General features: G+C 39.1%; 1 protein-coding gene across 1 annotated transcript; it reads right to left on the bottom strand.

Moving 5' to 3' along the window:
• Positions 1 to 3: 3 nt before the first annotated feature.
• larp6a (La ribonucleoprotein 6, translational regulator a) lies at positions 4 to 5,299 on the bottom strand (the record flags this gene model as incomplete). Its single annotated transcript, XM_036135731.1, has 3 exons — positions 4,388 to 5,299; positions 771 to 838; positions 4 to 56 (listed from the first exon to the last, which is right to left on the bottom strand). Coding segments are annotated over exons 1-3 (879 nt in total), but the record flags the coding sequence as incomplete, so codon positions are not given.
• Between the last annotated feature and the right edge of the window lie 15,712 nt (positions 5,300 to 21,011).

The following is a 21,011-nucleotide window of genomic DNA, read 5'->3' as shown; positions in this document are numbered from 1 at the left end:
AGTCTGGGGGCTGCCAGCTCTCCTCCTCCAACTCCCCTCCACTGGTGCCTGCACCACTGTGTGTGGGAAGAGAACACGGATCACAGATTTGCTGAGTGCTTAGAAATCTGAAAAAAGGTTTCACGTTTTAAATGAAGCACCAACATTACAACTGTTGCATATTTCTGTTGCTTGCAGTAAGACAATAAGGCAGACGCTTACAAATGGCTGGCAAAGAAGCAGCCTCCTGACATTTCGCTACATATCACGAATGGTTCTCTGCGTCCCCCTCCTACTTTCGGATTTTTCCCCTGCAGCCGTCAACAAGCTGGATCTCAGCACCAGACCTCATGTCCAAATCAGTTCTTAAACTGCCAAGGCCTCCCCATCTGAAGGGCACAGAGTCACAGACTCTCCCTCCCACAAAGAATATGGTGGCTCACTAAATCAACATCCCATAATAAAAAGCAGCTATATTAACATTGTTAATTTTTATTTACCTCTTTGAAACACGTTAAAACTTTGAAAAACATGATGCAGACCCTCTGGATGAGATTGCCCTAATCTGCATTTACTTTAAAAAGAAAAGTAAATCCAAAATGATCGGATAGCCAACTCTGGACCACAACTTGCGATTCTAGGTCAGAGGTCTGCATTCATACAATCATGATAGTTTCACAAGGAGATTAGAATAAGTTTGCATTTTCGGCTCTTCGTATGCCTGGTTTAAAATTGTACCCGTCAGACTAAGCAGCAGGTACAGTTAAGACATTTCAGAGCACAGTCCTTACTGGTTCTCAGTGGTGTTCCCCAGGGATCTGTCTTTGCCCCCATTTGGTTCATCATCCAGCTTGTACCTCTGTCACAAAGGAAATGTGGGACATTTTCATATGCTGTCGACACCCAGCTCTACAAAAAAGAAAAAAAAAAAAACCCAACTCCAATCTCCCACCTTCATCTCACAGACGCCTGCCAACTTCCTTAAGTTAAACAGCGACAAGTCAGGGGTTCTAACAGCAGGAACTAAATGCTTTTTTAAAAGTCCGATGATAATCATTTTCGTTCAGTAAACATCTTTGGTGCCATTTTTGATAGCAACTATAATTTTTAAACAAATCAATAGTGTCCCTCGGTGTTCATGTTTCGATTTATGCCACATCTTTGATTTAATGTTGTAGTTCAATTCTCAAAATGAACGTCCATTTTGCTTACTGTGCTTCCTGCTCACCTTGCTACAATGAGCTTTAGAGGCTTCAGTCAAGTCACATCTGTAACAATCCCCACTTTCAAAATATAAAAAAAAAATAAACTTATATAAAAAATAAAATTAAAAAAGGACTGCATTTCAACTGTATACTGAACTTCTATGTTTTCTGGTGCCATTGTAATACATTTTCTACATAACATTTGAAGTGTTAATTGCATCGTGCCATTGTGGGTTTTGAAAGCTGGCTGTAAACAAATGATTGGTTATCTAACAGACCAGGGCTACTTTGTATTATGTGATGCATGAGGGGTTTCTTAAGGGTTCATTTTCAAACCACTTTTAGACTATCCATTTCATCACCCTAGTTCCAATTATTATGCATTACAACATTTCTTACCCAGGGGTTCACCATACATGGTTGTCATCTCCACATATGGTGATGACAACCATCTGAGACCACATAATCAGTCCCTAATCGTCAAGGACGCAACATGGATGGGCTACAATTTCTTCAAGCTTAATACAAATAAACCAGAAGTATTATTTTGGTCACAAAAGCACAAGATTAGATGATATGAAACAGGAAGACGCAGGAAACTGTAGTTAAGGATTCAGATACATAATTTTTAACAGATACAGCTCAGAATTGGAATATCTTAAATTTAATTATTTTGTCACTTATTTCAGAAAGTGAAACAGATTGATTGCACTGAGGGAGATATTTCAAGACTTTGTTTCTTATAATTTTGTTGATTACGAGTTAAAGATAAAGAAAACCAATACTTGGTGGCTCAGAAAATTAGATTACATAAGATTGACAAGGGATATTTCAAAACAAAAATGTCAAAGTATGTTCATCTCCATGCATTCAAATGGTTGGGACTCCATTTGTATTAATTAATGCGGCGTGGCATTGAGGCGATAAGCCTGTGGCACTGCTGAGGTGGAAGCCCAATTTACCGTACTTTGACATCAACTTTCAGGTTATCTTTATTGTTGGGCCCGCCGTCTCATCTTCCTCAACAATAACCCATCGATTCTCTCTATAGGGTCCAGGTCAGGCTAGTTTGCTGGCCAATCAAGCACAGTTACATGATATTCATTGAACCAGATTCTGGTACCTTTAACAGTGCCAAGTCCTGCTGGAAAATGAAATCAGCATATCCATAAAGCTCGTCAGAAGAAGAAAGCACTTCCTTTCCTTCCACCGTTTGTCCTTCCACTTAACTTTCTATGAATATGCTGTGAACAACCAGGTTCTTTAGCTTCTTTGTAGCTTACATTGTGGAGGTGAAATCAGCAATCCTCCACAATAGTGTAGGCATAATGACCATTACAAAACATTAAATTAGCTTTTTTTTTTAATTGGTGTTATGCAATATGCTCTGAAATACAGATTTTTGGTTGTCCATCTTCTGAAAATCATAATCAAAAAAAGAAAAATGCTTTAAATATTTTACACTACATGGAACAAATCTAAGAATCTCACTTTCTGAAATGAGTGACAAATTTACCTTTTCACCATTTTTTAGAAGTACCTGAACAATCCATTACAGTCAGACTACTAATTCACACCTTTTTGAAAAGCATATCAGAATATTGACAACCCAGAATATACGATTATAAAAAGGGGTGATATTTTTAATTGGTTAGATTTCTGTGATTGTTTCTTTACTTGTGTCAATCTGGTGGGTGCAGCTCATCCAAAATGCAGCAGCACCCACCAGAGGTCCTCACCAATACCAAGAATATCTTGTTATTGGCTATGAATGCTCATATGCTGAAACATATTGCAGAGTTCCTTACTGGGTATGAACTACGGTGCAAACCCCTCAGGTCATAGAGTTAGAAACCATTTTTAGGACAGACATTTAGTTTCTATGGTCTGCAGCTCTGGAACAAACTTCCTGAAAACCAGGAGTGTGCAGAAAACGCTGACGTCTTTAAATAAGAACTGAAAACAAATCCAGTTTTCCCATAAAAAAAAAGGTCAATAGTTATTTTATGCATTAGCCATTTGCTTTGGATTACAATTTCCCTATTTATTTTTAATGCAACAAAGGTTTTTTTTCAATGCATGGTTTGTCTTAGATTTTCTTCAGCTACTTTCTACTGTAAGATGCTTTAAATAACCTAGAGTACAAATGGTGCTCTGGAGTTCAACTTGCTAATATCATCATCATCAGTATCAAGCTGACCAACACCTGGCAGAGACTGAAGCAGAGTACTCTGGTAGTTTTGCAGAGTGGAGTGAGGGGCTGAATGAAATTTGTGCATGACTCATCACCTCCTCCCTCCCTCTCTCACACACACACACACACACACACACACACACACACACACACACACACACCCTCAGCTTTCCAGCAGGCTGACCACGCAGCTCCTAGGGGCCCACATCCACAGGACTTTGGATGCAGACAGCCTCGAGTATTTACAAGTCACGCACAAGGTTTAGAGCCGCATGCAACTCTTATTTCTGATTTTGATTTGTGTTAACTGAAGCATAGACTCTAAAGGAATGCTGTAGTAATCACAACACGATCCAAACCTGCTTTTTCAGACTGACCCCCCCCCAAAAAAAAAGAAAAACAAAATGTGCCACCTGCGAGTAAAAACAAACGCCTGGAATGAAGCTCGACCTATTTTCACCTTTGGCCTTTCCACCGCTGACTGACTCACTGTTTGCGTACGCAGAGTGGGGGACCTTATAGACCAGGGGATAAAAATAGCAAGGCATGACGCAGGGGAATTAGATTAAAGCGAAGGTTGCTGTCCTCAGCCAGACTCAGGTGTCTGTTTAACAGCGCTGAAAACACGTCCCTCCCCGGCGATAATAATACCCATCAAGTGCGGCTGAAGCTCCAGGCTCCCGATTCTTGCCCATTGTCTCAGTGTTATGCCGTGTGGCGTGTTTTGCCTTCAGAGATAATTCACCTGTAGGAATGTCCGCTTTTGTTTGATCTGCATCTTTTTTTTTTTCCTTCATAAAACTCTTCCAAACAGAAGAGATCTACTCGTGCGCTTCACTCCACCAGCTGCTGGTGATCAGCCCTCAGTGGAACAGCCAACATCTCCCCTCCAACTCCAATGAGAGTAGAGTTTTTTTGGGGGAACTTCTCAGGCTTAGGCGAATTCTTATACAATCGCACTAGAAAACCAAAAAAAAAAACAGCCGATGAAGTCGGAAATAAGTCCTACCTTGATTTGTCGTGCCTCCCCAGCTCGTCTTCGCTACAGCTGCCTCGGAGGCACTCAACATTACCGGAGCGCTCTTCCTCCGGCTCCTCGTCCTCCGCCGCCTGAATCGCCACGGTGATCGTCACCGTGCCCATCTCTTGCGAGTGCTGGTCCACGGTGATTACCTCATCGACGCTCAGGTCCGTCAGCGCATCCGTGGCTCCCTCGCCCGGGCTCACGCCGAGGACCCCTACGGTCCCGCTCATGTTGCACCACTGGGTCCAGGCGGCTCCGCCGGGTCCCTCCCAGTCCGGGGTAGTAGCGGCAGTCTCTGCGCCTGCTGCCTGGAAGCGTCTAATCTGCCTCGGCTCAAAGGCGCGGGCAGGACACGGAATGCGCAACGCTGTTCGACGCTTCTTCGGACACCAGCGGTGGCGGAGAAAGACCCAGGGGGCTCCAAAGACGCGCTCCACGGCTCGCCAGAGAGCCCCGATCCAGATCCGAGCCGTCGGCGGGCCCTGAGGTGCAGCGGGGCTTGTAGCGGCCAGCGAGACGCAGCCTGGACCTAGTGAGACCGAGGGGCTGGAGCCTCCTTCTGCTGCCGCTCTTACTTCCTCATATGTAAGAGGCTTTCTGCTTTTGAAACGAGCTCTCGGATTGGGCCGCTGCAGCGCGTCTTCGTAGTCATTCCCAACCCACAAGCAAGAGCTGACACAAAGCCAAGAAGGAGGTAGGAGAAAGGAGAAACAGCGCATGAAGGCGTTCACTAGAGCGTGCATATCTCTTGTCTGTCGTGTTTCACTCACAAAGCACACAATTTTGTTTTCCTGGACATTCGGAGTGTTGCGTGTATCTGTGAAGACACGCGTGCCCCATTTGCCCGTCTCTAAGTAGGGGGTGGAGGGTTCACGTGTTCCTGTCTAATTGGGAAAAGGCCGTGCCAGGGCCGACTCCTTGGCTAACACCGTTAATTGAATAATTGGCGTTGAGCCTCTGGGAGCGCGAGGAGGGAAGGTTGCACACGTGCACAGGAGTAACAACGTCAGCATCAAAGGCACGACATATCAGGAAGAAAGCACGAGCCCATTCATGCCCAGAGGTGCCATTAAGAAGGTATTGTCCTTGTTCCAAATAACAAATAAAAAAAATTATATATATATATATATATATATATATATATATATATATATATATGTATGTATGTATGTATGTATGTATGTATGTATGTATGTATGTATGTATGTATGTATGTATGTATGTATGTATGTATGTGTGTGTGTGTGTGTGTGTGTGTGTGTGTGTGTGTGTGTGTGTGTGTGTGTGTGTGTGTGTATATACTTTAAATCAATAATAAAAAGAAAATAAAAACGTTCTGCCCCATTCCCATCTGACCAGACTGTCTTATATGTCGTGTATTTTTTCTCACTCAATCCACAGCAATTGTATTTAAGAGAGTAAAAAATTTTCACAAATTGCAACTCAAACCCTGCTATGTATCATATTTTGGTAAAAAAAAAAAAAAAAATGGAAGCGGTACAGCATTTTAAGCCACAGAAGATAATGTATTTCTGGGGTTTCAAAGGGAATTTTTTGGTGACAAACTTGAGACTGCTTGTTTCCAGTCACTCTCCTTAGAAAAGTTTCTGGAGATACCATTGTTCCTCCCCAAAACAAAAACATCATACAGAGAAAAGCTTTGGTATAAATAAGTATTTGCATCAATGTGGAAGTTGGTCTGAATCATATTCACCCCTCCTGCTGATTGGCACTTAATCAAGGTAGTTGTTAAAATATCCACTTGACAATGGGGCACTCCTTCAATAAACTGATACATCATCAGCGCTCGCTGATTGCTACGTTAAACATGCATGACTTAATATGCCCTTTCATGTAGTGAAAAGTCAGCATTTTGAATGCTTGTTGAGGAGAAACAAAATTATAAAGCCGAACATTCCCTTTCAAAAAGAAATCTATATAAATGAATCTACTTTAAAAGATTTTTGATCATATTTAGATTAATTCCATATTTTAAATAGACCGAATTTTCATAGCATCTTTCTAGTCATACTGACCACTGAAAGCACTTTGTGTTCTAGCCACCTTCACCGAAACACACCGTACACTGATCGGCAGTCAACTTGGGGTTAAGTGCCTTGCCCAGGGGTTCATTGACATGTAACAGGGAGAAGCTGGAATCCGATTGCACAAACAACTACTCTATACACTGAGCTGCAGTTGCTCAATTTATTCCTAGTGCCGTAACACAAAATATTCTATATTATATACATTTGTCCTAAAAACAGACTGTAAGCATTCACATGTTCATGCTTGAACTATCCTTAAAGGTATTCTATATTTGCAGTCAGACTAATCAAGTAGGTCCAAATTTAATATACTCAATACATTACAATTTTCCCTGGAGTAACATACCAGAATAAATCAAAGGCATCCTGCTATGTTTATGTTTTTGTTATTGTGACGATGTGTATACAAGTAAAATGTCCTTGTGCTTGCTTGTTGACGTTGACTGACAGTTATATCAAACTAAATACGTTGATATGCGTCAAACTATATAACATAATACATTGTATGATATCAAACTATTTTAACTTAAAAAATGTTATTCTTCATGCTGATTACCATCAGTTAACTGAATGAATGAATGAATGAATTTATTTCAGACAATTTAACAAATTTAACACACATTTAACAAATATTAAATAAATCAATTTCAGAAAGTACCACATAATAATAAAAAATAATCAATTTAGGAAATTCTTCAACCAAGCACTACATAAAAAAGTAATTGATAAACATTAAATTACATTTTCTGTTCCAGTTCAATTAAATCATTTGAACATAAATAGAGATGAGATAAACAAAATTTTCCTATAAATAAAATATATCAGGTATATTTACCCTGATTTCTGACATTGATTAGTGATTAAAGAAAGTTGTCTGAAAAGGGGTATGAAGAAGTAAAACTTATTTTTCATACCCCTACTCCCTCTAATTTCACTTAAAGTACCTTCCTATTAACCAACAATGTATTGATCCAAAATTCACAAAAAATATAAACAATTATATTTATACACATATACATATATGAATATATGCATATACACATATGAATATATGCATCTACATACATACACATAAATGCACACGTGCATATCAACATACACACACATACACAGTGCTCAGATATATCATTCATCTCTCCTCATTACAATACCTGTTGAAAAACATCAGTTTAAGCCTTTTTTTAAACAGGCTCATGGATGGACATTGCTTCAGCTCTTTCTGGAGTTTATTCCAGACCTTTACACCACAGACTGAAAGGCACTTTCTCTTCATGGTGGTTCGAACCCTCAAAATTCTGAAGTTAAGATTTTCCCTGAAGTCATATCCCCCCTCTCTATCAGTGAACAGCTTTTGAATATTATCCGGTAGTTGTTTATTTCTAGCTTTGTACATCAGCCGAGCTGTTTGAAATTCTACCAGATCGGGGAGTTTGAGGAGGCAGGACTTTATAAATAGTGTGTTAGTATGGTCATGGAATCCTGCCTTGTGAATCATTCTGATGGCCCTTTTTTGTAACGTGCATAATGGCCGCAGTGAGGTTTTGTAGGTGTTACCCCATATGTCCACACAGTAACTCAAGTAAGGTAAGATAAGTGAGCAATACAGAATATAAAGAGCAGCATAATTTAGAAAATGTTTTGCTTTGCTGAGAACAGCAATACTTCTAGATATTTTTGTTTGAATGTATTTTATATGAGGTTTCCAGCAAATCCTATCGTCTATCATTACTCCCAAAAATTTAATTTCCTTAACTCTCTCTACTGTCTTATTGTCTATTAGGATATGTACATTTGTTTTGCTTTTGCAGTTTCCAAACAATATAAACTTGGTTTTAACCAAATTTAATGATAATTTGTTAATATCAAACCATACCTTAAGGTGACGTAACTCTAAGTTGATATCAACTACAAGCTGATCCAAATTATCACCTGTACAAAAAATATTAGTATCATTTGCAAACAAAACAAACTTAAGTATTTTCGAAACTTTGCAGATGTCATTTATATATAGAATAAACAATTTTGGCCCCAATACTGACCCCTGGGGGACACCACAAACAATGTCCGAGCACGATGACTGGCAGTCACCCATTTGCACAAATTGTTGCCTGTTACTTAAATAACTTTTCATCCAATGCAGGGCTACTCCCCGGATGCCATAGCGCTCCAATTTATTAATTAATATTTCATGATTTATTGTGTCAAAAGCTTTTTTGAGATCAATAAATACACCGTCTGCAGATTTCTTATTATCTAAGGCGCTGGTGACTTCCTCTATCAATTCAATGACTGCCATTGCTGTAGATCTTTGTGATCGGAATCCATATTGACTTTCAGAAAGCAGTTTATGTTTATTAATAAATGAATCTAATCTACTCACAAACAATTTCTCCAAAATTTTAGAAAACTGTGGAAGTAGAGAAACAGGCCTATAATTTGTAAAATGGTGTCTGTCCCCAGATTTATAAAGTGGAATAACTGTGTCATCAAAAGTTCTATATTGGGACACTTCAAACTAGACGTAACAGTGGTTATGTGCAAATAAGAAGTGCTTTAAGCGTGACCCAAAACCAAGTGTTGCAAGGCCACGCCCCTTTGCTCTCACCATAGAAACAGCTGGGACACAGTATGGTAAAGAGTAAATGCCCTGTACTTGTATGACGCCTTATCAAGTCACGAGGACCCTAAAATGCTTTACACTTCAGTCATTCACCCACTCATACTGACATTCACACACTGATGGTGGTAACCTACCTATACAATTGGCGCCACCGGGTCCTCTGACCACTGCTAGCAGGCAAAGCGGGCGAAGTGTCTTACCCAAGGACTCAACGACTGAGAAAGTCAGAGCAGAGGATTACAGGACAAACTCCCTGGCTTCTTCGCCGCTGTTGCCCCTATCACTTAGAAAGATGGGATTGTGGTCGCTGTTGTCATGTCGGAATCGAATGTAAACAAATAATTTGCTTTTTAATTTATGTCACATTCTGCATTTCTTCTGAGTTCAAGAGCTTATTGGGATTCACATTCTGAGAGCCGTCTAAGTAAACCAATATCATTCATTTTTGCCTTGCACTTTTATCCTTTTTATAAAAGTTGAAACTTTTATAAAAGGTTGACACCCTAACACCACCATGACAATAGCTAGTGTTACCCCCTGTGGTTAAAGTAACCTTAGAGAGACCCTCGTTGTAGCCATCTATCAGTTTCTGACATCAGCCTGAGGAAAGTCTGCCCCACTTTCAGCTGTTTGACTAACTCATTTGTTTAATATAATCTGTATTCGAAAAGTTTCCTGGCCGTACAGCTCGTTCCAAGCCACCCCACAGCATCTCATAGAAGTCAAGTTCTGGGCTTTGACTCCTCGTCCCTGGACTTTAATTTCTTAATCCTGAGCCAGTCCTTGGTGCATACACTGTACTGTCTCACATTTTCCTCAACCATCCTCTCATGGAGATTTCATGGTGCGCTCCATTGTGGTGAGTCGGCAAAGTCCTTCTGCAGCAAAGCTTGTTTCTGCCAAACATGTCTTTTTTTTCTGGTGTCCAAATAATAAAATTTTATGTTAAACTTGCACAGTCTCTTTCTCGTTGTACATGCTTGCACTTTCCCATCAACAACAGCTTCAGCAAGAGCTTGCTGTAGGTCCCTCAATGACCTCTTTCAGCCTGCTTTCATGGTGAACTTGCTTGCACGGCCAAAGCAGGGCATGTTGGAGACCTCTTTAAGTTCCTACCAGAATTATAAGCAGCTACAATCTTTCTACTGAAAGCTCTTTGGATCTTACCATGGACGTCACTCAACTCCAGAGTCAGAAGCAAACTGCATTAAAAGCCAGGGTTAAACAGAGAGCATGCTTCTTATCTTTTATTTGTATTACCTGATTTTTTTTTATCTTGTTAGATCTGATGTTAAATGTCCCTGTTTTCAAATATGTTAGAAAAACACACTGGGAGGCACATGGTGTCTTATTTTTTAAACAGATGATTACTATGCTGTTTTTAAACTTTCATTTGGCTTGATAAGAAGTATAAAAATTATAAAATAAATAATTTGTTATGCATGAAACCACACATCAAAACAATTATTGTGTGCCCCAATTTAAAAACGTATCAGTTTATCATTCGCTCTGTGGGACGTTTTTGGGAATTACCTTGTTGGATCTAGAATACTATTTTTCATCATTCTTCATATTCATAGTCCATAAAAGAAATGAGACAAATTTGTGTGAGAGGATAAATTTCAGTTTTAAAATGGTTTCTTTGTCAAGTAATCTGTTTTGTTCAGAAAGAGCCTTAGTCTATTCCTTGAGTTACATTTCTTAGGAATCTCCAAAACAGTCTGCAATCAAATATGAAAAATGACTCTATAGTCCTTCAGAAAACTTGGAAGACTGCAGATACAGACCGCTTTTAAAGATTACAAGAAAGTCTACAATGGGGATAGTGAAAAATGCAATTTCCTCCTTGATCTGCAATAAACCCCTTCTGTAAGTTGAAGCTGGTATTGGAAATTGATAGATGTATGGATTTGTTGCTGCAGCGGTGCAGGTGTACGTTTCTCAGCAATGTTTCGGTCTGTTTGGCGTTTGCATGTTCTGCACGTGTACGCCTGGGTTCGCCCCTGCTTCTCTTTCCCATTGGAACATGTATAGTGCTGTTAAAAGAGCATTTGCCACCTGATAGATTTAGCTTTCTTTGTTACATGTAAATGTTTCATATAAATTGTAATATCTCACAAAGATTGCACAAAATTTTAATACGAATGGAAGTTTCAAAGTGATTTATTTATTTATTTATCAAACAAAACATCCTGGTCCTGGTTGCAAAATGAATTGCTCTGTAAACCTAATAACTCTTTTGGCCACCCTTGGGGGGAAACAACTGCCATCAATGATTTGTGATTGCTGGTAATGAGTGTTTTACATCACAGTGGAGGAATTATCCCCCTCCTGTTTTTTATCTGCAGAGGTTTTTCAACATGTGGGCTTTTTGTTGGGCTTTGGTAAATTGTCTTGTACTGTGACCAGTCCCCTTCTCGATGTTCTGGTAGAAAGCAGAATTCATGGTTTGATTATTTCCTGCACATAGTCCAGGTACTAAAGCACCATAACAGATCGAGACTATTATACTACCACAGCCGCCAGTGGTGGTTGATGGTCAGTATGATGATGTTTTCCTGTAACATAGTTAGTTTTACACGTACGCAACACACCTTCCCGAAAAGTTTGACGTGAACACTGATCTGCAGGCAACAGAGGCATTTGGTGCTTCGGATTTTGTTCTTCAGAAATAAAAGACAAACGTGCTTCCTTGATAAAATACATTTTATCACATGTCATAAATACATTTGATTCATTTCCATTCATGGTTCTTTTGTGACATCCTGGATGAACCGCTGATACACTCTTGGAGCAATCATGGTAAACTGGCCACTATTAGGAAGGTCCACCACTGTTCCGTGTTTCCCCATTTGTGGATAACGGCTCCCACAACTCTCCCAAGAGCCCCAAACCCTTAGGAATGGCTTTGGTACCATTTCCACCTTTTGAATATCAACAAAGTTGTTTCTCATTGGCCCTTACATTTCTTTTACATCATGCCCAAGTTGCTTTGGCCCTTAATTAATAAAGTTAATTAAAGAAAAAAATATTTTTCTCTTGCATCCTGTGGAGGAATTGCAAGGCCCTGTTTGTTAACAGTATCTTTTCCATTCATGTAGTTTTTTTGTGAAAGGATCTTTATGGTCCTGGCGGCTCCCTTTGGACGTTTTCCAGCCACTTCCTACAGGGAGGAGACCCAAAGGTAGACCAATTATTCTATGGAAGGACTATGTTTTCCCTTCAGGTCTGGGAAGACCTTGGGACCCCTCAGAGTGTGCAAGAGAATGTCAGTGGAGAGATGGATGTCTTTGCTTCCCACCTAGACCTGGTTTAGTAACCCTGCGACCTGATCTTGGTTTAGTGGAAGAAGGTGGATTAAAAAATGGATCGGTTTTTGATCCATCCAAGTCTTTTAAGGCCCATCTACTGGGTCATGGCACACACGTTGTGGTTGACTCAAGAAAACTGCAAGAAAACCAGTTCAAGTGATCACCTTCCACCACTGTGCTCAAGGGTTTGTATGAGATGTTTGTACTGAATTGTTGTTAAGCTTTCAGCAGACCGGGATCTGTTTACTATAGCTAAACATTTCTGAGGGGATCTTCAGTCCTAGACTGGACCAGCTTTGATGCTCTTTTCCAAAATCCTTATTTGTGGAACAGGTGGAAGTCTATACTAAGTTGCCCTGTGGTGGACTGGTGACATGTCCAGTGTGCTGGCTGACTGCTGGAGAAGGGCACCAAGGCCTGCGACCAAAAATTAATAAGTAAATAAATAAGTAAAAAACGGATGCATGATTTGTGCAGTTATTTTTTTTGGTTTTGTTCGGTTGTTTACTTTCAGCTGGAAAAAGCGTTTCCTTTTTCACATTCTTCTTTAATTCACGTCTTTCATTTTTTTTTTTTATCCTATTGTGCTACACGAGACAGAGAAAATCCTTTTTGTGTCGCACACATGAACAATAATTCTGATTTCGAACTTTATTTTAACAGCTTGACATTGTTTCTCTCCCCTCTGGCTGTAAAACCCCCACACCGGTGTTGTTGGTCGTTGCCAGCTCTGCATGAAGTAGCTTTGCTCCTCTCCACTACCAAGCTGGGCTCGCAGCTGGTGGGCAGCCTGAGTCATTTTCAGCGCCACATGCCATACACTGCTCCAGCCTGTGTACAATGCTACATGGTGGGAGAGAAAGTGGGAGCGATTGGGTTGTAACAAAGTAACTGCCAGCAAACTATCTACAGGCTTTTAGGTGCTTACTGCCTACTTATTTCCTCAAACCAACTGACAGCCTGCCAGCTTGTTTGGAGACCTTCTCATCATTGCTTGGCATGCCTTGTTTTGTTTTGATTAGTTAAATCACTGCAACTGATGGCGCTACTTTCAATTACAGAAGGGTTCCTAAACTGATCAGTTTTGGAATCAAAAATCATTCAGTCGCATATTTTACCCCCATGATGATCATTAAAACTGGAAAAAGATAGACTAGAGGTGGACATGTCCATTCCAGACCTCAAAGATCATACCTCAAAACAACCCCCTCCAACACTTTTTTGAAGCATACTACCTGACAAGGCTGCATACTTCTCATATTTTGAGGCGCTTGGAGTGCTACCAGTGTGGGGTAAAATGTTATTCTGGCTGAGGCATTTTGAAGGGACCTGGAGAAAAGGTTTTTTTTTTTGTAGGTAAAATGCCAAATCGATGATGATTTTGTGCTTAAACCTGTGAAGAATGGTTTCAAAATGTCAAAAGGCATCGAGTCAGCCCTTTTATCATGTTGGTAAACCTGTTAATAATCTTCCATATCACTTGCTCTAGTTAACATCCCATTTCTGCATAGAGAGGACACCTTTGCTTTTTTTAATCTTTATCTGATTATCATAATGAGTTCAAGCGACTCTGGAAAACATACATCTTAGTTAATCCCCCAAATACAGGCAGAGGGCGTTTTATACAGGCAGGAGGGTTAAACTTAAAGTGATAGTCAGTGTAGCCTTTAATGCTATCTATGACTCAACAGGCTTGACATATGGCATTAAATGTGAACAAAAAACAGTATTTCATCAAAATTCTGCCCTGACCACTTTTTTGAATAACCTTTGTGTTTAATGTAACTGCGTAATCAACCCATGCATAAATAGATCTAATCAGACAATGCTGCAACAACTTTAAGGAATCTGTTCCATTTTTTATTTCCTCGGTATCACAAACAACAGTGGTGGGCAACCACTTAGATTACACCCTTTCACAAATTGATGTTCTTTTTCACAGTGTTATCAAACAATATAAAGCAGATTGTTATTCACAGGATTGCTTCTCCTTTGTTTAATTCAGAATTGCGTACTTTAAAGCCCAAGCCTAGGAAATTGGAGAGAATCTGGTAATCTAGTTATCTAAATCTTGTAGTTTAGTTATCTATTATATTAGCCTAATCTAAACCTTCAATTTGTGTGTTAGACTCAGTCCCAAAGAAATGATCCCGGAATGTGTTCCCTTTGATCACGAACCCATTTTAGATATGATTAATCTATTTTTAGTAAAATCTGTTTTACCTCAAGATTTCAAGGTAGCTGGACTTATTCCTTTACTTAAGAAACCTTCTCTTAATCAAGATGGCCTATTAGATTTCAGACCCATATATAATATTACTTTCTTATATAAAATTCTTGAGAAATTATTTGCTAAACAAGTGTTGGGCCAATTCTCTTTACAATATACGTGCTTCCAATTGGGGAAATTATCAGACAGCTTGGAATACATTTTCACTGTTATACTGATGATAATCAGCTATATTTATCCATAAGCCCTGATGAATCCAACCAATTAGACTACAGGCATGTTTTGAAAACTTTAAAATATAGATGATTTAAAATGTTCTGCTTTTCAGACAAGACAGAAGTTCTCATTTTTGCACTGCAGTCTTTGAAATTGAAACTGCTTAGTTAATCACCTAATCAGGATGGCAACAATTTGACCTCCGGTAACAAAATAAAGAACCTAAATGTTGTTTTTGTAATATAAATCCCATATTAAACAGGTTTCCTGGGTTTCCTTCTTTCATCTCCGGAATTTTTTCATAATTTGAAATATCCTGTCCAGGAGTGACGGTGAAAAACTAGTCCATGCATTTGTTACTTCAAGGTTGGACTAATGTAATTTTTTTCAATCAGGAAGTCCACAAAATGCAGTTAAAAGTCTTCAGCTGATCCAAAACGCTGCAGCCAGAGTTCTGAAGAAAATTAAAGAGATCATATTTCTCCTATTTTACCTTTGCTTCATTGGATCCCTGTTAAATCAAGAATATAATTTAAAATCCTTCTCACATAGATAAAGCCCGTTATAATCAAGCTCCATCATACATGAGATTGCTCAATATATTCCCAACAGAGCATTTCGCTCTCAGACCGCAGGTCTACTGGTGGTTCCTAGAGTCTCTAAAAGTAGAATGAGAAGCAGATATTTCAGTTATCAGGCTCTTCTCCTGTGGAACCAACTCCCAGATTTATTCTGTGAAGCAGACACCCTGTCTACTTTTAAGACTTGGCTTAAAACTTTCCATTTTGATAAAGTTCATAGTTAGAGTGGCTTAGGTTATTCTGAGCTATCTCTGTAGTTATGCTGCTTGGGCTGCTGGAGGACAAAAGACCACTTTTCCTTACTCTGCTACATTCTCCTACTACTCTACAATGTTGTATTATTTGCTTTTATTTAAACTTTTAGCTTTAGATTCTGTTTTTTCTCTTCTTGGTAGCTACATCTGGTCTTTCTGTTTAACTGTGACAACATCCTGGAGGGGGGCATCAGCTGAGCTGCTGCTGCCAACAACTGAACATTGTCCTCCTAATGATCATTAAGTTGGCTCTCTCTATCAGTCTAACCCTGTTTCACTCCTAGACATAGCTACTGGCGGAGCATTTGTCACAACTAACTGCATGTACTCTCTTTTAACCTATAGACTTCAAAACTGCCTAGAGCTTATCTGCTCATTAACTGTGTTTCTCTCCGTAATGAAGCCACATAAGGAGCTACAACTCCTTAACTTTGCTAAAGACAAGTAACTTTTTACTTGTCTTTAGCATAGAAAGTACTTCTGCATGAATGCCTTTGAGTGTGTTTGTGAGCTCTGTCTTCTCAAACCTTCATATTCGGTTGTGTCAAAGGGCCACTCACACTGAGCCTGGCTCTGTTTGAAGTTTTGACACGACAAGATGCAAGTGACTGTCCAGGAATAGTGTATGCTGTAAGGCAATGCAACTCAATGCAATCTGCTGTTTCGTTTGATTGAAAACCGTTGAACCAATTTCAATAATAAACTGAACTTTACTGCATTGTTTCATAACTAAGATCCATTTATAATCTATATTATTGACTAAGAATCTGTCTGTATGATTCAATTTAATTACTTTTTTTTGGGAAAGTGGCTTGGGATGATATGTGTTGTAAATTGCTGCTGTATAAATAAACTGAATTGAAACTGAATGTTCCGTATAAATAGGTGGTTGGCATCAGATTGGATTCCCATTACTTTGTTGATGAGTACACAAAGACTCTGCACCATTTTAGTTGGCACCTTCTGCTTTATTCATAATTGCTGTATTTCCCACCTGTAGCAGCTCCAAATCACTAAAGAGAATCTTTCCTTTAATCACAGCTCTGCTTGGTTTGTCTTCACAGATTGTTCTAATTTTCGCTCACTCCCCCACCGTTCATCTTGTGAGTTTTCCCTCATTTATTGACTGTTTTTCAAGTTTTTCCAGATATTTTTCAACATCAGATACAGGCCGACATTTAAAATCCCATTTAGACATTGAATCAGGTACTAATTTATATAAATAAACTTTAATCGTTCATCCTACATGACCTTATATAAGGAATTGCCTCTTAGTTTGTGAATTTATGGAAAAGAGGCTTGGACTGATACTTGAGAACTTCCTGTGTGGTTCCAGTGCCTAAAACCACACACCCCAAAGACTTCAACAGCTACAGGCCAGTAGCACCAACGTCACACCTGATGAAGACCCTCGAGAGGCGAAACCTCAACCATATTTGCCGTCTGGTGAGGTCTTCGCTGGATCCATTGCGATTTACCTAATAGCCTGGTATCGGGGTGGATGCTGCCATCATCTACCTGCTGCATGAGTTTTGGCCCACCTGGAGAATCCTGGGAGCACCGTGAGGATCATGTTCTTTGATTTCTGCAGCACTTTCCACACCATAAAACAACGACTCCTGAAGGCCAAGCTGGAACGGTCATGAGTGGACCACAACTTATTGTAGTTGATACTGGATTACCTCACTGATCAACCGCAGTATGTGAGGACACGGGGCTGTGTTTCTGACAGGTTGATCTGCAGCATAGGAGCACCGCAGGGAACTGTTCTGGATCCATTTCTGTTTGACCTATACACTGCACTCCAGGTTTCAACCTTCAGACGTTCTCTGATGACTCTGCCATAGTAGGTCTCATCACTGATGACGACAAGTCTGAGTACAAACAGTGGCTCCAGAGAGTTGTAGACTGGTGCCTGCAGAATCGTTTCAGGTTAAATACAGGGAAAACAAAGGAGCCGGTGGTGGACTTTTACAGTTGCAGACCCACCTTACTGATAGGGATGAAAGTCCAGGGAACGGATGTTGAGATACTGCACTCTATAAGTATCTGGGTATTTAACTGAACAATAAACTGGACTGGAGTTGCAACACTGATGCTACAGGAAGGATCTGAGAAGACTCTACCTGCTGAGGAGGCTGCATCAGCTATATTGTTGTAGTCTGGAGCAGCGTCTTATCTGTAGCTGAAAGGAAGTGGCTGGATAAACTCATTAGGAGAGCCAGCTCTGTCCTGGACCCAGTGCAGGTGGTGGGAGACAAAAGGACTGCGAGAAAAATAAAATCATTGATGGACAATGTCTCCCACCCCAAGCATGGAGCTGTTGCAGAGCAGGACAACTCGTTCAGTGAAAGACTGCTGCATCCCAGATGCTCAAAGGAGCGCTTCCGCAGGTCATTCCTCCCAGCTGCTGTTGAACTTTACAAACTCTGTTGCTCACAACAGACTCAATAACTGTTTATACACATGCAAATGGTTGCACTGACTCTTATCATGAATCATTACACTGTCTCTCAGATGCTAAGGAACACTTGCACACGCCTTACCTACTCCAAGATGCTGCTGTACTCTCATGCATATTACATATTATCTTATATTGTTCTGTAAATAGGCAGGAGTTTTCCACTGTTTAACTTGAATATTACATTTTTTTACGTGACTATGCGGTATTATCAATATTTGTGCAGTACTTACTCTTGTATTTATGTTTACTTTTATATTGCCCTTTCTGATAAAGCTCATTCTCTGTTGCTTTAGAACTAACTTTAAAATAGATAGTTTTTTTTTTTTCATTACTAAACTTAACTCTTCTGTGTCTTTGCCACTGCCATGCATTAATTTCCCCCACTGTGGGAACATAAAAGTATCTCTTATTTTCTTATTTCCAGACCTGGAAGCCTGAGGTTCCTCATTCATGATGAAATCAAGGTTTACATGGACTGTCCATAATTAATATTTTATGACTTTACTCTTTTCACTCGTTCTAACATATGTTTTAATTTGATTTGTAGTAAAATGCCAGAATCTTTCACATCATTTGCTAAAGACCTGCTAAACTGACAGCATGTATTAACTATGGTAGGTTATAACAGTGTGACCGCTAAATCTATTTTCTAAGCCAACAAATAGCTATGGAATAAAATTAATGATTGCATTGCACCCTTTAGAAATTGGTTAAATGTTCTCTCAAAATACTGTTTAAAATTACAGAATTTTATTTATTTACATATTTCATACAACTTTTATCATAGGCTACTCGCATAATAACATACTAGTGTTTTAGATGAATAATTTATCAGAAAAAGGGCATCTAATATAACTTTATAACAAAGTTTTTTTCATTTGAAAATGCTGTGTGTTTCCCGACATGAACACACCAAAAGTGCCAGCTATACTGCAGGGAAATGTTTTTGGCGTCAGTGCGAGCATGCTGTCATGCTGATGTTTGCACCGAGTTTAAAGCACTGCAGTGCAGTCCCAGAGACACTAAGTGAGGTTTGCATGCTACGATGACTCAGTAAAACCAGAGAAGCCTGTTGGATAAGCAGCAAATCAAGCTTAGTGTGAGACACTAATTCTGGATTGACACCAGAGTGGGTCCCATTTTAATAACCTTACCTGTCACGTTGAAAAACGTTCATGTTTCGCACCCACAGTCAGTCCTAGTGTTCAATGAATCATGACACAATAAAAATCTACATTTTACCAGGTTTAGAAAGACAAAAAGAGAAAAAACAACTTGATATGAAAAAAAACTACTCTAAACCACACGGTGTAAATTGTTATAAATATATTTTTTGTCACTTTTGCTTGTAGATATGAATATCTCCAGAAAGTTTGTAAAAGGGTGGCCAGATAGGAGGAGAGTAACAATTATGAGGTGCGTCACTAAAACCAAAAGCCTTAACCAAGTTTTATAGAGTTTTATATGTTGCTATTAAAGTCTTGAGATTCAAGACTCACCAATCTAATAGACTGCTTATTTTGAACCACTTTTACATGTAAAAGTAGTTGATTTGATAGATTAGAACATGCTACTTTTAGCACTTATATATATATATATATATATATATATATATATATATATATATATATATATATATATATATAACCTAAATATGTTACCCTGGTATAATTTAAAGCCATGGCCAAGAGTATGACAGACACTAAAAAAGGGGCATTTTAACAACAATAAAATAGTATAGGGGTCGCTGTAAGTAGGCTGGTGTTTTCCCACAGTTAAATTTTTTTTTTTTTTACCCAAGTATATCATCGATAATTTAACATTTTGAATATCATTGCAGCAGACTAATTCCTAAAGGGGTGCTTTAGGCATAACTGTTTATGTAACAAGTCTTGGCATCAACCCTTAAAATTCCTCTCACTGAAATGTTTCACATTAAGAGCATTGGCCCTTGTTCAACTGAGGCTGATCCCAACAATATGACCTCCGTGGATTTATGAAGCATGAGTAATAAAAACTAACGCAATGGCATTCAGCGGTGTCAGAACAAAAGTTACAGCAATTCTGCTTTTGTTTATGCTTAACATATGAAAATATCTATAAATAACAACCTTGTTTTTTTTTTTTTTTTTACATCTAAATGTCTTCAATCAGTCATGGCAGGGTCCATGCTGTGCTGTTGCCAACAAATCAGAGCTGTGGGTGTTAAAACAGACCATTTATATTTACATTTTTATGATTGATCAAAACAACTCACTGAATGCATATTTTTTATCATAAACAGCATACCACTTTGTTTAAAAATGTAATGGATGTCACAAGGACTCCTTCAATAAGCAGATTGCAGGAAAAATACGTGTTTTTCAGCACCTGTTTAAAAAGCTTCTCAGACTTTGACGGAAAATCAAATAAAAATAAAATTTGGCCAAAAGTGACATGTGTCTTTAATGTGTGCTGTCAGTCAAAATAGTTGATAATCTCCTCCCATCACATGTGTCAGCCTGTGCTTCATGAATAGACAGTGACAGGCAGTGTGTGGGATGTCCTTTGATGAATCTGCACTTGTCTGTTCTCAGCAACTGCTTATTATTGCCAGGGTAAAAAGGAACTGAAAACAAACAGCACAATTCATTTGATCCCATTTGTCGTTCTGAGGTGCGACGCTGTCTGATAGTCATGAACCTGGGTTACAGTGTCCTTAGGGGCGAAAAGAAGGGATCAGACATTTTAATGATTTAATAAATGACTTTTCTACCACAAATTATATATCTGACTTACTGCATTCATATTCATAAATGAATGTAGCTACAGACATTTATTTCATCTTGGATGTGCAATGGGCCTATGATGGAAATTGTTTTTCCTTTTTGAAATACTGAAATAAA

This window comes from Fundulus heteroclitus, chromosome 4, assembly GCF_011125445.2.
Source record: "Fundulus heteroclitus isolate FHET01 chromosome 4, MU-UCD_Fhet_4.1, whole genome shotgun sequence".
Lineage (NCBI taxonomy): Eukaryota > Metazoa > Chordata > Actinopteri > Cyprinodontiformes > Fundulidae > Fundulus > Fundulus heteroclitus.
Note: the sequence above shows the minus strand (reverse complement) of the source record. Positions and strands in the feature narration are given on the sequence as shown.